The sequence below is a fragment of the Meriones unguiculatus genome, chromosome 10 (genome assembly GCF_030254825.1).
Source record: "Meriones unguiculatus strain TT.TT164.6M chromosome 10, Bangor_MerUng_6.1, whole genome shotgun sequence".
In the NCBI taxonomy this organism is placed as follows: domain Eukaryota; kingdom Metazoa; phylum Chordata; class Mammalia; order Rodentia; family Muridae; genus Meriones; species Meriones unguiculatus.
Genome location: NC_083358.1, coordinates 11,492,880 through 11,508,996, shown reverse-complemented (window position 1 = coordinate 11,508,996; position 16,117 = coordinate 11,492,880). Strand labels below are relative to the sequence as shown.

Below are 16,117 nucleotides of genomic sequence, written 5' to 3'. Positions count from 1 at the left end.
AGCTACACCTGGTTCTCTGCCTCCCACAAGCCAAGTGAGATCTCACCTCTCTCAGGTATCTGAAGAGAGGGCAAGGTATGGATGTTATTCATCTTTCTTCCCTCATGAAGATGATAGTAGCACATTGCCGGGCTTCAGCCATTGTGACATTCAAGGAAGCCAGGAAGAAGGATGGGAACATCTGTAGAATACATGTCTCCCTGCTGCTCCTAGTAGAGCTCTCATCCTTATGGGACTTCATGATGACATCCATGTGGCATGTGCCTTTCCTAGCAGTTTATCCACCCTGCTTTCACAGCTTGTACTACACGACACTGTCTATTCAGCACATGCTTGGTAAGCACCTACAGTATGCTTGGCACCTGGGGCGAACTGATGGGTAGGGACAGATGAGAATCTGCCTTCTGGAGCCTACAATTGGAGTCAGCTCCATCCAACTAATGATGGATGGAACTGCACAAGCTGCTCAATTTAATATGGCAGCTGTGAGTCCGCCGCTCATTGAAAAGAAATTTAAATCGTTTAATTCTAGTTCATTGAAACTTAACTGCAACAGATGTGTCTTATGGATACCCTGCTGGACTGTGTCATGGGAGTAACCCCAAGTGCTAATCATCATGCACACTGTCCGTATCTTGACATAGCTCTTTTGAATGCCTGACTGCCCACTTAACGCCCAGATGATGTCCTAAAGGCCAGACCTAGCATAGGTAACCCATGCTTTAGTACCGGCAGAGCCCAGAACAGAAAAGGGCATACATATTTGTCTGGTAAATAAAATAATGTTGGAGTACAATGAAGGGCCTGTGGAAGCTCTGACCTCTCAAAAGAAAGGGAGGCCAAGGAGATGGCTACTTGGTAAAGTGCTCACCTAGCAAGCATGAGGGTTGAGTTCAGATCCAGGCACCCACTTAAAAAGTTGAGCAAGAGATGCTAAGACTCATAACCAAACTTTGGGCAGAGTGCAGGGAATCTTATGAAAGAAGGGGAGTTAGTAAGACCTGGAGAGGACAGGAGCTCTACAAAGAGAACAACAGTACCAAAATATCTGGGCACAGGGGTCTTTTCTGAGACTCATACTCCAACCAAGGACCATTCATGGATATTACCTAGAACCCCTGCTCAGATTTAGCCCATGGTAGCTCAGTATCCAAGTGAGTTCCCTAGTAATGGGAACAGGGACTGTCTCTGACATGAACTCTGTGGCAGACTCTTTGACTACTTCCCCCCCGAGGGGGAACAGCCTTGCTAGGACACAGAGAAGGACAATGCAGCCAGTCCCGATGAGACCTGATAAGCTAGGGTCAGATGGAAGGGGAGGAGGACCTCCCCTATCAGTGGACTTGGAGAGGGGAGGAGAAGAGGAAGGGAGAATGAGTCTAGGAGAGAATGAGGAAGGGGGTGATAGCTGGGATACAAAGTGCATAAACTGTAATTAATAAAAAAAAAAAAAAGTTGGACATGGTGGTTCATGCCTGTTATCCCAGCACTGGGGCGATAGAGGTAGGAGGATCCCTGGGACCTACTGGCCAGCCAGTCTAGCTGAGTGAGTTTAAGGTTCAGTAAGAGACTTTGCCTTAAAAAAATAAAAATAAAAGGTAGAGAGAATGACTGCAGACGATTCCAGATGTCAACTTCTGGCCTCTACATGCTTGTGCACCCATACACGCATGCACAAAGGGAACAGAGGACAGGACAGCATAAGCCAGGGACCAGAACTACACGTGATGTGTCTCTTATGGCCACATGTAAAGATGCCAGCACCAGGAGGGTTTCTTCCTAACCTTTCTTCCTCCATCATCACCTTAGGAAGGAGATGCAATTCATAGAGAGACGGTGAGAGCACCAGACCAAGGGTAGCTACAATCTGATCATCTTTGGTGATGACCTGAGGCAGTGTGGAATGGAGAGGGTGCAGTCTGAGAAGAAGAAGAGACCCATGTGGTCCCACAGCTGAACTAAGCCACCCCCCTGGGGATGGAGCCAAGAAATTTCCAGCTGCAGCTCTCAGTAAAAGTCAAGTGCAAGTTACAAGGGGAAGTACCTGTAGCTCTGTGGCTGACCCTCAGGTGACTTGAATACATGGACTGTGCTGAGAGGTTGTGGAAGAAAAGGACAGTAGAGAACAGTCAGAGGGTCAAGATGTTGAGAAAACACACCAGGACATAATACAGGCTTATCAGCTACTTCAGTGTGGTGGGGACCAGAAGGTCTTTACAGAAAGCAGGAAAAGGGAGGGGAAGAGAGAAGAGGGAAGGGGAGGGAAAAGGAAGAAAGGGGAGGAGAGCTGGAAAAACCCTCTGATGGCTCCACCCACCATATCATAGGAGTTCTGGATATAGGGCCAGAGAGCTCAGTGGGTACCCACAGCCATGTACTTATGCCATCATCTCCCTGCTGTTCCCTATACCAGCTCCTAACTGTCCCCATGTGCAGAATCCCTGACCTCAGGGTCTAAGGAACTACAGAACTCAAACCCACAGGTATATTAAAATCCTCTGAGTGGCACCAGCAGTCATCTGACACGCTGTAATTATGCCTGAAGAAATCTACAGCGAATTCTGAGGAAGCTGAGGCTTGAGATTATTCAGAACTGCCGGGAATGATGATTATATACACCCTGCAGTGTTTACTGTCAGGTGTCTAAACACCTTAACCAGCCAGCAAAGCACGAATTCAAAATGCAAACAGCCTGATTAAAAAAGCCTGATACCATAGTATGTGGCGGTAGGTGGGGCCATTAGAAAGCTTTTCCAGCTCTAAGGCCTCCCCTTCCCTCTGCAAAAGAACTACATCTACAGGTCTGATCATGCCTCCCATATTGATGCCTCAAGGCTACCTCTGTAATCACACTGTGCCAGAGCCTGGCCAGAGGTAAACTATTCCCTGAGGCATTCGCTGCTTATGACAACCCTCTGAAACTCATTGTCTTCCTCTGCCTTGCTGCTTTATTGGAAACAACTCTGTAGGCTGTTCTCTAGTCTTACTTTTCATGCCCATCCCTTAAATGGTCTAATTCTCAGGACTATCTGAGTTTCTCAGACAAGACTCATTTTCCTGGCCCTCACACTTTGCTTCAGTTGTCCCCTTGGCCAGGAATGCCTTTCTGTCCACAGGCACTGGCCTCAGTCTCCCTGTATTATAAATGGGGAGATCAACAGGTACTACCTTTACGTCTGCTGGGATGAGAACAGGAAACGGCTCTCAGGCTGGTAGGACATGGAGACTGTCTCCTGACTTGATGCTTCCTTATTGTTTGCTTTCTTCCCTGAACTTGGAACACCTAGCCTTACTCATCACCATACGCTCAGAAGGAGCACAGAGCAACCAGAGGCGGGCTGCCTGGTCTGGAGCTGTCACTTAAAGAAGGCCTGAAGACGACAGAGTAAGTGGAGTTCACTGATGATGACCGAGCTCAATGTTACTTTGACAAATCTAAATAGACTGTCATTTCTGCCATCCAGTACAATTGCCCCTCTCCTCGCCACCTGTCAGAGCTCTGGGAAACCTTCAGAGCTCACAGCAGCTATCTCGTACACTTGGGAGTCACTCCTACACTTTCCTGTTTCCAGAGGCTTCCAGCCGCATGGGCACGTGCTCACCCACAGCACACTAGTGCTCAGGGAACAACAGGACTAGGGGCTTCTCTCTCATCAAAGTACACACACCGTCTCTGGAGGAAGCCTGGCCAGCGACAGAGATGTTTGCCTGAACTCCAAGAGCTCAACTCACACCTCCCCCAGCCTTTGCACAGAAGTGCAAAAAAGCAGAGATGAGGCTCAGGGTGAAGCAAACCACCACCATCCTATAGGACAGGAGAACGGAGAACAAGCTTGTAGACGGGAACCCCAAGGCAATGACACTGACACCCACTGAGGTGGCAGGGGAAGGGGGAAGGGGTAGGGAGCGTGCAAGACTGCCTTCCTATAGGGGAGTCACAAAACCGAGAGAGGTCCACTCCACACAAGTACCGCTTTTGACTTCTTCGTGCTCACTGACATTAACAAAGTGAAGTTAGCGTTCTGGTGACTGTGCAACACACTGGGGTAGGGAGAGAAGCACAGCTTTCCCTGAAACATGACAACCGTCTATCCAATCAACGGGAGGGGGAGGAGCATCAGCAGGTACTGACAGGGGCTGCTGGGTCTCATCCCTTTTAAGCAGGATGTTTAGCTCAGAAGCTTTGCCTACAGGCTCAGACTGTAGCTCAGTAAGGAGAGTACTCAATTAGCACGCTCAAAGCCTTGGGCTCAGGCCCTGATGCTACATACACAAGCTGTGTGGGAAGGCTCAGCTCTCGTCTCAGTGCTTGGGAAGTGGAGGCAGGGGGATCAGAAATTCAAGGTCATCTTCAGCTACCTAGTAAGTTTAAAGCCAAGCTGGGATGCATAGACTACATCTCAAATTAACACAGAGGGGGATGAGGGAGGATCAGGAGGAGGAGGGCAAGGAGAACAAATGGTTGGCTAAGGGATAGTCTGTCTGTGCCTGAACTCACAGTCCCTGTTTTCTAAGCACCTTCTTGAGCTTCCCAGCTCCTCCCGAGTGCTGTCTCCAAAGTTTCCAGCCATTTTACAGAAGTTTCACACTCTTCTATACCTGGGATTTCTGATTGAGAAGCGCACAGGTTCCCATCATGCTTTGCAATCAAGACAGGTCATAAATTATGATTTAGCTTTCTATTACTTCTATGGCAAAGGACTACAAAAAATGGGAGGTGGCAACTCAAAGGAAATCCACTCTTTTGGGAAGGACACACCATACCCTCTGTGGGGAAGGAGGCCAGTGCTTCCTGAAAAAGTCAGCCATAACTGTGTGAACATGAGGAGGGGAGGGTTGGTATGAAAGATGGCCTAAACATTTGTAGACAAAGGAGAGGGAACTTTCAGTTGCTATGACTCACCAAAAATCATTAACTCTCTATGAAATGGTACCAGGGACAGGAAGTACCACATGAGTGTGGAGGACACACTCAAGGATGGAGGAGGATATGTGGACAAGGGCTGAAAAGGTTTGCCAGATGCTAGCTCAATGAGAGATAGCATGCCCAGTCCCACATATTAAGCAGAAAGGGCTTCAGGGTTTCTTTCATCTGCTAGCTCCTTCCCTCTTTCCTTCAGTATCTGCTGTGTTTCTTAAGCACCTGCTAAATGAGGGGGATGACAAGGTGCTGGAGGTCCAACTGTACTTCAAGTGGCTACCACCCTGCCCTCACAGAGGTTATTACTGAGGATGGAACTGTACAATTATATCATTACACAAACAGTTCTTGTTTGACTATGAAATTTCCCCAACAGTCTAGTGTGTTGAATGCTCCAAAGTTTTTGGAAGGTTCCTGAAACTTTAGGAGGTGGTCACCAGGCATATAATCTTTCAAGGTTATCCCGGCCCCCCAGCCCCTCCCTTATTTTATGGATTCCTGTCCATCATGAGGTAAAGACTCCCTCTCTGCCACACGTTCCTATTGCTATGATGATGTTTTTACCTAAGTACTTAGAGCCGCTCAACCACAGGCCAAACCCTCTGAAACCATGAGCCAAAAAAAAAAAAAAAAAAAAAAAAATACATCCTTCCTTCCTTCCTTCCTTAATCTGCTGTTCTCATGCATTTGGGCTCACTGACATAAAAGTAATTAACATACAAATAATCAAGCTATGGGCATTACAAAAGGAGGAGAGCATGCTGTCACTGAAGAAACCGAGATTTTGGTGTGCAGATAAATGAGAACTGATCCAGGCAGGCAGTCAGGGAACGTCCCTAGGGGAATCACTCCCTGAGGAAGACATGCCAGATGAGTGGCAGCCACTGTGCAAACGAGGACTGGCACAGAGGAAGCATGGAGGAACTACACACGCATAATGCAAAGACAGGTAGGTCTACAAATACGGTTCTTAAGCCAGCGGAGATGACTCAGACTCCCTCATCCAGCCCCATGCTGTTCCTTGGTCTGAGCCCTTCTCCCACTATCAGGATCTCCAGCCATCCTTGCCTTCTCTCTCGTCTAGTTAATCATTTTCAGCCCACTTTTCAACTCATCCAAGAAGACTCTTCTCCTAAACTGGCTTTGATGTCCCTTCTCACAACTCCTACGGTTTCTTCCACAATTTCCCCTCAATGAGGAAGGTGCCAGCAGTGTGTGTCCAACCTGTTAGATAGTAGGCACTCAATGTATGTTTGTTAGCTTAATATATGGGCTAAGGAGTTGGGATACACAACACATAAAATAATCTTTAAAACAAAAAGGGAAATGCAAAGATCATGTTAAAAAGTAGAACATTTAAAAAAAAAGTTAGCCATCATTAAATATCTATCACATGGCCGTTGATATTCTAATGGCTTTCTATAAATTAATTCAATTAATTTTTTTGTCCCAAATTATGAAGCAGGACTGTATTTCATCAGCGGGTCCAGAGAAGCAAGGCAATCTATCTGTTAGAGCAGGTGGAGGGCTGACTGCCCAGCATACCCTGTGCTGGCATATGGCTATGCCTGGACAACTCCTGGGGCTAGGGACATGAGTTCACGAAGAACACACTCCAGGCTGGTAAACTAAAATTACACAACCAAGACTGGAAGAGCATTGCAGAGACTGGCAGTGGTCAGGGTTGGCAAGAGTGTGTACCTCTGCAGCAGCCTGGGTGTCATCAAAGAGAGGGAGAATTAAGTCCCTGCACAATGTAGAAACTTCCGTGGCTAAAAGGAAGAGAGTAGATCTACATGTCCTCACCGAAAGGGGGACAGGACTGACTCAGAATTCAGTAGGAAGTTTGTGATAGAACAAGCTACAACTGCTACCTCTGGTCACTACTCAAATATCACCCCCAGGAAGCCTTGAAGATGATGTATGAATAAATGGATGGATGGACTAATGGATGACCTGATGGAGGGATGAAGTGAGTCCTGGGCACTGTGATAAAATGCCGACCAACAGCAACTTGGGAAGAAAGGGATTTATTTGCCATACTCAGAGTCCATCATTCAGGGAAGTCGGGACAAGAGCTCAAAGAGGAACCTGGAGGCAGGAACTGGAGCAAAGACTATGTCGGAATGCTGCTTACTGGCTTGGCCCTATATCTTGCTTAACTACCTTTCTTACACAGCCCAGGCCTAACTGCCAAGGGATGTCACTGCCCACAGTGGGCCTGGCCCTCCTACATCAATTAGCAATTAAGAAAATTCCCAGCAGACCTAGCTATGGGATGATTTGATCCAGGCAATTCTTCAGTTGAGGTAATGTCTTCGAACATGGTTCCAAGTTTGTGTCAAGCTGACTATGACAGACAGTAAAAAGAAGGAAGGAAGGAAGGAAGGAAGGAAGGAAGGAAGGAAGGAAGGAAGGAAGGAGATAATAGACAGATGGTTACATAGACAGATAGATGATAGGTAGATGAAAAGTAACAAAGATAGATTGACAGATGGTAGCTAGATAGACAGAAAGTAAGTAGATGGGAAGGAGATGGAAGATGATAGATATGATTCAAGGACTATCATCAATAGGTAATAAGTAGAAAATGTTATTATTTCTTTTCATGGCTCAATCAACCAACATTTGAGTAACTACTTAAATTGCATATATATATATATATATAATAAATTACATAAAATAATGAATATTATATCTAAAAACCTCTAGGAACAGCAATTTAAAAAGTTAACCAAAACTACTTTTAAATAAGATTTGAGGGGAAGAAGAGGGAGACATGTTTTTGAAATGTTTTATAACATGCACACATTCCTTTTTTTTTTTTTTTTAATAAAAGTAAAGAGGGGAAGGGGGAAAGAAAGAGAAAATACACTTCAGGGACTTAGCTGTGCCACACTGGAGCAATCACTCCTTCCCTTACTTGGAGTTACTGTAAAAGCACAGTAAAAGATTATTTTTAAGAAACATAAATACAGGGTCAGTGAGATGTCAGGTAAAGGTGCTGTCAAGCCCGATGACCTGAGTTCAATCCTCAGGACTCACCTCATGGCAGGAGAAAACTAACTTCCTCCTGAAAGTTGTCCTCTTACCTTCAGAAGTACATTGTGTGTGTGTGTGTGTTTGGGTGTGTGTCTGGGTGTGTGTGTGTGTGTGTGTGTGTGTGTGTGTGTGTGTGTGTGTGTGTGTTTACATACGTACACACAGACACTAGACAGATAGATAGATGAATAAATACAATCAATAAACTTGGAAAAAATTTAGGTCATGACCTAACTGGAAAAAGTCCATTTCCCTCCTGGTTTGGCAGTGGTTAAGTTGGTCCTTCTTGGAACTTCAGGTTTTCCATCCTAGCCTGGCACTCTCTGTGGGGTGTAGTGGCCAATTTGGACCAGATTTAGATTCACCACATAAAGGGCTTAAATGCATCGATTAGCACCAGCTACTTGCTACAGACTGAAGTATCAAGCATAAACCCTTTAAGCTTTTGTAATACTGGTTTTGAAAACTCCCCATCTCTGAATAACAAATGCTGGTTTCCATATGTAGCTGGTACTGGACAAATGTAAAAACAGCAGCTATGGTCCAGGTTTCACAGGGAAGTTTAGGGCCATCACTCAAGATGCTCAGGGCCTTTCTGCATCAGATGTCTTTGTGCATCTTGACAAGCCCAACGCCCTGGGAAGCAATAGTGGCTGAGAAAACTGGGGTTCAAGATCAGAGAAAAGAATGAGAAGTGTCCAGAACAGTTTTGAGGAAGGACTGAGGGAACTGAAGAGGAGCCAGAAAGGTTATTCAGGATGACTTCTGACAACCGTGCTCAGAGTAAGACAATTTTCCTTTCTTGTTTCCCTGTCTGGTTTGGAAAGCTACACTGTCTAAGACTCATCAGAGAAACCTGGAGTGTGTTCTCTTGCCTAATTCTCTGCAACATCCGCATGAGTCAGGGGCAGCCTATTCTAGCATCCTCACTCACATTTTTCCATTCTCAGAAGTCTAGAATACACTTGTGCTTCTGTTGGATTCTTCTGAATGCTTTCTAAGAGTGAGTTCAGTCTTGTGAAATTGTATTCATTGTGGGGGGGGCTTAGAAAGAGAGAGGAGGAAGGGGCAGAGAGAGAAGAGATAGATGAAGGAAGGAGGAACAGGAGAAGGGAGGGAGGTAGGAATGGAGGAAGAGATAGAGGGAGAGAGGAAGAGAGAGGGAGAGAGGAAGGGACATAGTGAGGGACAGAGGAAGGGAGAGAATCATGTACCTCAGGCTGGCCCTGAGCTTGCTAGATATCCAAGGACCATCTTGAATTTTCGATCCCCCTGCTTCCACATTAGGCATGTAGCACCACATATGCTGAGGTTCTAACTCAAGACTTCATGTGTGCCAGGCAACCATCTAACAACCATCAAGTTGTGATTTTTATGAAATTAATCACTTTATCAGGTGTGCAAAGGTGAGTGGAAGAAGTGGATCCCACCCCTAATCCTGGTGAGGACATGTTTGTGGATAATCAGGGATTACAAATTGATTTTCACTGCCTCCAAAGCCAGGTGGGCAGTGCTTCAGAGGTCAGCTGGGGTCAAATTGCCTGGGTCTGTCTCCTGATCCCAATCTGTGCACTTGTATCCTCCATCTGCACTTTAATGATAAGAATATAACAGCTACCTCTCAGGGCCGCCATGGGGACCACAGAGCATCCTTTGCAAGCAACAAAGCTGAGTCTCAGGACAGACCTTCTACCATCCATCTCCTGTTCCAAGTTCTATCTCACACTTTAAAGTTTCACAAAGGCAAAAAACGAAGGCCCTGGATGTAAGCATGCCTACTCTTCAGTGAGTCCACTGGCTTTCACAACCTCACCCACAGCCTATTATTCAATGGTGGTGGTTCCCAAAATGGGGTTCCTGGGACAGCAGTACCACCTGGAACTATGTTCAGGGTCCAGCACACACCAGGCTCTGATCTGTCCTCCAAAGGGGGCCTTTGAGAGGCCCCACATTCTCCCCACACTGACACTCAGTGTGAGTTGCTTTTGAAATGGGCATCTCAGTTCTGATCCACAGAAAAAGAAAGTGATAACCACACAAGAGAACATGTCGGTTGAAATGGGCATTTCGGAAGAGAAGGCTGGGACTGTTCCCACAGATCAAGGGACAGAAAATGGTAAATGATGCCCACCTGTGGGGGGGGGCATATGCGGGTAGGAACCATGTTAGGGACAGTGAATCATGAGACGGTCTCCCTCAAGACATGGGCCAAATGAGGCATGAAAACCAAAGAACTGTGGCCATGCTGTGGGCATGAGGCTTGAGGATCCATGGGCACTTGGGCAGCATTGGGTGGCCATGCTTTGCTCTAGGGCTCAAAGGGAATGAGGGCACCTGCCTCAGGGGTGTTAACACAGGTTAACACACAAGTGGGTCTGTAAAGAACCAGACTGTGACATCTGTGGATAGCCAGGACAGAGGAGCTCTCCTTGGCAGAAAAGGAGAGGGAAGCGCTCCCTGAGGAGAAGAACAGCTTCTCCAGCTTCTCATCATAACCGAAGCTTGTCTTTCTTAAGAAACAGGAAAGAGAGAGAGAGAGAGAAAGAGAGAGAGAGAGCAATAGAAAAAGAGAGAGGCAGGCAGACAGATATAGACAGAGACAGAGATAGAGTGAAAGAGACAAAGAGACTGACAGAGTCGGAGTCAGAGACACAGGAAGTCCTCGTGGGAAGTGCACAGTCAAGGGAGAGACATTTATAAAACCAGGCCCTTACAAGTTTAAAATGCGAACAACAGCCCCAGATCTAGCAGTGAGGTATCTATGAGCCATCACTCACAACCACACACGTCCGTGGGGGCGGCCATCCACGCTCAGCTATTAAAAGTCATCATTTGACAGGAGTGACTCACACCTGCCCCCAGTCCCCATTCATCAGATGGGGTGGAGCTCATTCTAACAAGCTCCCAGAGGGATACTGAGGCAGATGGTCCCCAGACCTCGAAATCATTGTCACTACAGGAGAAGAATCCGAATAGAGATGGGCACTGAGCCACAGTATCCACATCACAAGCTTCAGTGGGGAGAGGCGTGGTGTGAAACCAAAATGTGCCACCCCCTGAAGCCCTGGCTTTGGTTTGTTCCTATAGCATAAGGAAGTCAGCATTCAATGGGAAGCAGCTTACATAAGTTACTTCTCTCTGTGCAAACCTTGAGTCACCAAGAGAGGTAAAAACCGTATAAAGAGTAACATTCCATCCCCAAGCACCACCATGAGGTCCAGCCAGGAACCCCCCCAGCCCCTTCTGCAGGGCAAAGAGAGAACTTCCCTGGTACTGCATCTCATTGGCCATGGGGCATTAGATCCTTGGGTTTTGGTTAGGGAAGGCATAGGAGGAAAACATTTGATGCCCACTGCCCTCCTCAAAGCTTCTCTCTGCCATATTTGGTCTCACTACACTTGTAAATCTCAGGTTACTTTGTCTTTGATTCTGCCTCCTCCTTGCCAAGTTCTTGACAGACCTGGATAATAAGCTAGCTGTAACAACACAACACAAAACAAAAAGTGTTAGAGGGTAATTGAGGATGGGAGCTTTTCTCACACTAGTGGCTACAGAAGACTTGTAGGTAAATATGGCAAAGCCATTCCATGTTCTACACGACACTGTCCATGGAATCAGCCTCTGGTGCCTATTCAACTAACAGCCGGGGGCCACCAGCTTAGCAGAGGGTAGAATGTATGTTACAAAGGATGAAACCCTTACTCCTCTTTGTGTCTCTCTGTTCCAGCATTTAGCAGGTCAGTGGTCCTAAGCAGGTGCTCCAAAAGTCAGAACTGAATTAAAGGGCACTGGTGCCTGCTGGGAACTGGCATCGCTCTTAATCCTGGTACAAAGTCTGAGACACAAGCCACCGAGGCACCTGTTCAGAGCCAGTGTTCTGGACTCTACCCAAGACTCCGTACATCAGATGCTGTGGGATCTGCCTGCATTTGTCACAGGTATCCAGGGAATAGTACACACGTGAAATATGAGACCAACAGCCTTATCCTCACGGGAGCTTGTGGGCGCCAACAAGAAAGGATGTAATTAAGCAAAAAGTTTGGGGCAGCCACAAACACAATAGAGGTGGGCGGCTTCTTCCTCTCCTTTGCAGCTGGGGCCCTCGGATGTGTGAATGTGCATTATCTGGGGAAGATAGGGAGATAACAGGCCAAGGAGGAGGAAGGCCCAGAATGGCTACAAACTCCCAGAGACTTCAGCAGGTTGTTTACTTGAGTTTCCCAGGTGATGGGGTATCTGGCCCCTTTAGCAGGTCATCATTCAAGGTAGCTTAACACAGAGCAAAAGGCTAGTGGGCCCGCTCCACTGCAGAAGGCTGCACAGGGGGAGAGACCTCCCTCTGGGCTTCACACTGCTGTCTGGCAGTCAGTCAGCAAAATAGTCCTCCCTCAGGTTCCACCCCACACTTGGGGAAGCTGCAGGTCTGCGGGAGTGTGGGCAGCTCAGTTACTGGGATCCAGCCCAGGCTCCTGTGCCTGTGCCCCATGAGCCTAAGAGGCTTCCCCTTACCACCCTTCCTGCATCGACCGGGGATTCTGCAACTGCTGGCAGCTGTCACGGGAGCATCAATCTCGGATGTTTATGCCAAGCCTCATTTACACCAGCTACTTCTCCCCCAAGAGATGAATGTTTAAAACAAACAGCACGTCCATATGCTAGAGGCTCAGGCATATCGGCACTGGGGATCCCCAGACAGAAACATGAGTCAGGCTGGGGCAGATGCCTAAATAAACTGTGCTAGGGTGAAATTCCTCTCTGAGCAGGAGGAACCTCTAAGCGATTGCTCAGATTCTCCTAAAGATGGCAAGCTCTTGCCCCAAATGGAGCGTGCTCAGAACGGTCCAGACCCCACATTCAGCACCATCACTGACAGGCACTTAACTCATGACCACCTGTACCACCTGCATCCCGGCATCCCTGTCCCCTCTCATCCCATCAGGGGCATCTGAAGGCCCTGCACATTCGGCATGGAGTGCTATGTGCCTATTAAGTATTTCCTGAAGCCCCCATAATGTGAGGCTCTGGTCTCCAAAGATGAAGATGCCTGCGGGTATGGAAAAAGGTTGTTTGGAAAAGGAAGAGGCATGGAACTGGAACACACTTGCCCAAAGACACAGGCCACTGAAGAAGTCACAGCATGGGAAACTGGAGTGGTCCAGGGTCAGTTCCCCCCCCCTTTCAATTCTGCTTCCAGCGACTGTAAGAGGGAAGATGTACATGATCTAACGCAAGCTGCACACAGTATGCATTGCTTCCCAGACAGGGCAAAAGGGAGCAACAAAAGAGCTGGCGCAGGGTGGGCTTGTAACTGCACTTAGGCCTCACTGTGGTCTGGGTGTTGGGGTTTCCCCTCCCCTGAAAATCATAACTTGAAACCCAACTCCCCATGTAACAGCTCCAAGAGGCAAAGCCTGTAGGGGGTGATGAAGTCATGAGAACTCTGCCATCTTGAATGGGATTAGTGAGTTTACAAAGGAAGCTCCAAGGCAAACCTGGTCTAAACAGAGACTTTATAAAGAAATTAAATAGAGAAGCATGGAAGTTGTGCTGTCCTGCCTCTCAAGTAAGGACACAGCTTGAAGTCATGCTCCACCTGTGAGGACCAGCCTTCATCAGCCTAACCTGACTGCCACCTCAATCCTGGACCTCCTAGTCGCTAGGACTGTGAGAATTAAGTTTTCGTGGTGACTCGGTCTCAGGTGTTTTCTGATGGCATCCTGACTATGCCGAAGCAGGACATAATACAAAAATAAAACCCACCACCTACGCTGGTTGACACCAGAAGGCAGGCACCTCCCATCCTGTGCTTGCTTGGCAAACTCCACCTGCAAATAGGATGGAAGGAAGGGCAGCCTCCAGGCGACACCCTCCCCCCTTCACTGGGCACTAAAAGACTGCAAGCAAAGGCTGTGAGACCCAGGGGAGGTACTGGCCCCCTGGAGATGACTTCTGCATCCTGGGATGTGAAAATTCTTGAGCTACCCTCAAAGTTGTGGGTCTGGTGTGCTGACCATGGCCTTGGGTGTCCTGTACTGTAGTAGGGAATCTCTTTTTCTGTATTTAACAGCATGGGGGTTGAATGCCCCCTTTACATTGCAGGATCTCACTAAGTGGCCCAGGCTGACCGTGACCTCAAGCAATAGCCCAGAGTGACCTGAAACTTGCAATCCTCCTGCCTCTGCCTCCCCCATAGCTAGATGATAGGCCTGGCTGTAGTTAGGCTTTTGTGACCCATCTTAGGCTTATGCTTGATATCCTCACACACAAAGGTGTCTAATAACCAGCACAGGAATGAGGTCAAGTCTCTGCGGTCTGACACAAGAGACAAAAGTAGTATTAACAGGTAGCTAAGAGTCAAAGACAGGAGGTGGGAGGCAACTTAGGTGTTTCTCTAGGTTCAAAGAAAAATCAGATCAAGGGGCTGAGAGGTGGCTGTCTTGGTTGGTGGAATACTTGCCTGGCATGCCTATTACCCCATGTTCCACCTCTACTTAAAACAGGCTATAACAGTGCCGGCCTGTAACCCCAACACCTAGGAGGTGGAGGCAAGAGATAGGGGAGGTCAAGGTCATCCTAGAATACTTAAGTGACTTTGAGGCCAACCTGGGCTGCATAAGATCCTATCTCAAACAACAACAGAACAGCCGGCGGCCAGCCAAAACCAACCTTTCCCCCCATCCCCCCAGAGAAAGAAAAGCCACCAACCAACTCCGTTCTCCACCAGCGTGGAGTGGGTCCCATCACAATCACTGGTGTCCTGCTCTGCAGCCTGGTCATTCAACTCCAAGTCTGGCTGGTTGGACCCATTTCCAAACTGCGACTCATCCTTCTCAGAGCCAGCGTCTCCATTCTCCAAGCCGTTCTGGGCCTTCTTCAGGGGCATGATTTGCAAGCCACTGGGAGTAGTCCTATAGGACACGGTCTTGGCTGCCCTGTCTCCAGCCCCAGGGGCCTTTCCCGAAGACCCCTTCTTGGGCCTGGACAGGGGAGAGTTGACGCGCTTCCTCTTGTGGGAAGCTGATTTACTCTTCCCGGGTTCCAGAGGCCGATGGGACAGTCTCTCCACTGGCAGGCTGCGGGCGTCTCGAAGCAGCTTGGAGGCTCCGGCCTGCTTCCCTGACTTCACCCTCTTGTCCTTGGACACATGCAGCCCATTGAACTCGTCAATGAACTCCTCACAGTGCAGGAGGTGATGCTCTGGCTCCCAGGTGTCCTCCGTGCTGCCGTAGCCTTTCCATCGGATAAGATACTCCCATTTCCCCTTCTTGTTCTTCCTCTTGTCCACAATCCTTTCAACCTGGGAAGGCAAGAGGAGACAGTGAGAAAGAAAACAGAATGATCCATCTTCCAAAGGACCTTCGGCCATCGTAGGTCCAGCTACAGATGGATAGGCAGACACTGACCCCATGCTAACATCTGCTACTCTAGCCACCAGCACCCAACCTGGAAACTCATTAAATCATGAAACCAACAGTCAAGCTTGCCTGATGACCTGCAGACGTAAGGTCATGCACTTTAAGAACCAAACTGGAGTCCTCTGCAAGAACAATATATCCTCTTAACTGCTGAGCCATCTCTTCCATCTTTGTATAATAAATCTAATGTACAGCTTTCATTAATTCACAGTAGGCATTCTTGAGCTGGACACTACTGAATGATGGCCTGAGACCCTGCCATCCTATTTTCTCCTGACATCCCAATAAGCAAGCATCTTCTCTGTCTCCACTTTACAGTGAGGGGACCAGGGCATAGAGAGATTAAGCCCCAGGACCAGTAAGAGAAGACCTGGGGTTGGAACAACTCTCACCCCAAACTTTGTCTCTCAGTCACCATACCATGCCAACCTTCTCAGGTGCAGGAATCTTTCACACAGGACAAAATGCATCCACAAAGCTAGGTTCTCCTCCATGTAGCCACCCCAGATGCCACACAGGAGTGCAACATGGAGGCAGAGAGATGAGTACAGCAATCAGTGAGGGGCTAACAGGTGCCAGGCATACTGCCGTGGGGAGCACTGACATTCTTCCATCTGACAGTTAAGAGACTGAGATTAGTTAGGGTTTCGATTGCCATGATAGAACATCACAACCAAAAGCACCGTGAAAAAGAGATAGCTTATTTCAGATTTCAACTCAGGTCACACTTGGACACCAA

At 47.9% G+C, this 16,117-nt stretch overlaps 1 protein-coding gene across 1 annotated transcript in view; it reads right to left on the bottom strand.

The window, feature by feature from the left end:
- Positions 1-16,117, bottom strand: part of Cdyl2 (chromodomain Y like 2) — a 181,626-nt gene that overhangs the window by 52,878 nt on the left and 112,631 nt on the right. Inside the window, exon 2 of the mRNA XM_021638835.2 lies at positions 14,669-15,260. Coding sequence (XP_021494510.1) covers positions 14,669-15,260 — 592 coding nt within the window. The remainder of the gene's footprint in view (positions 1-14,668; positions 15,261-16,117) is intronic.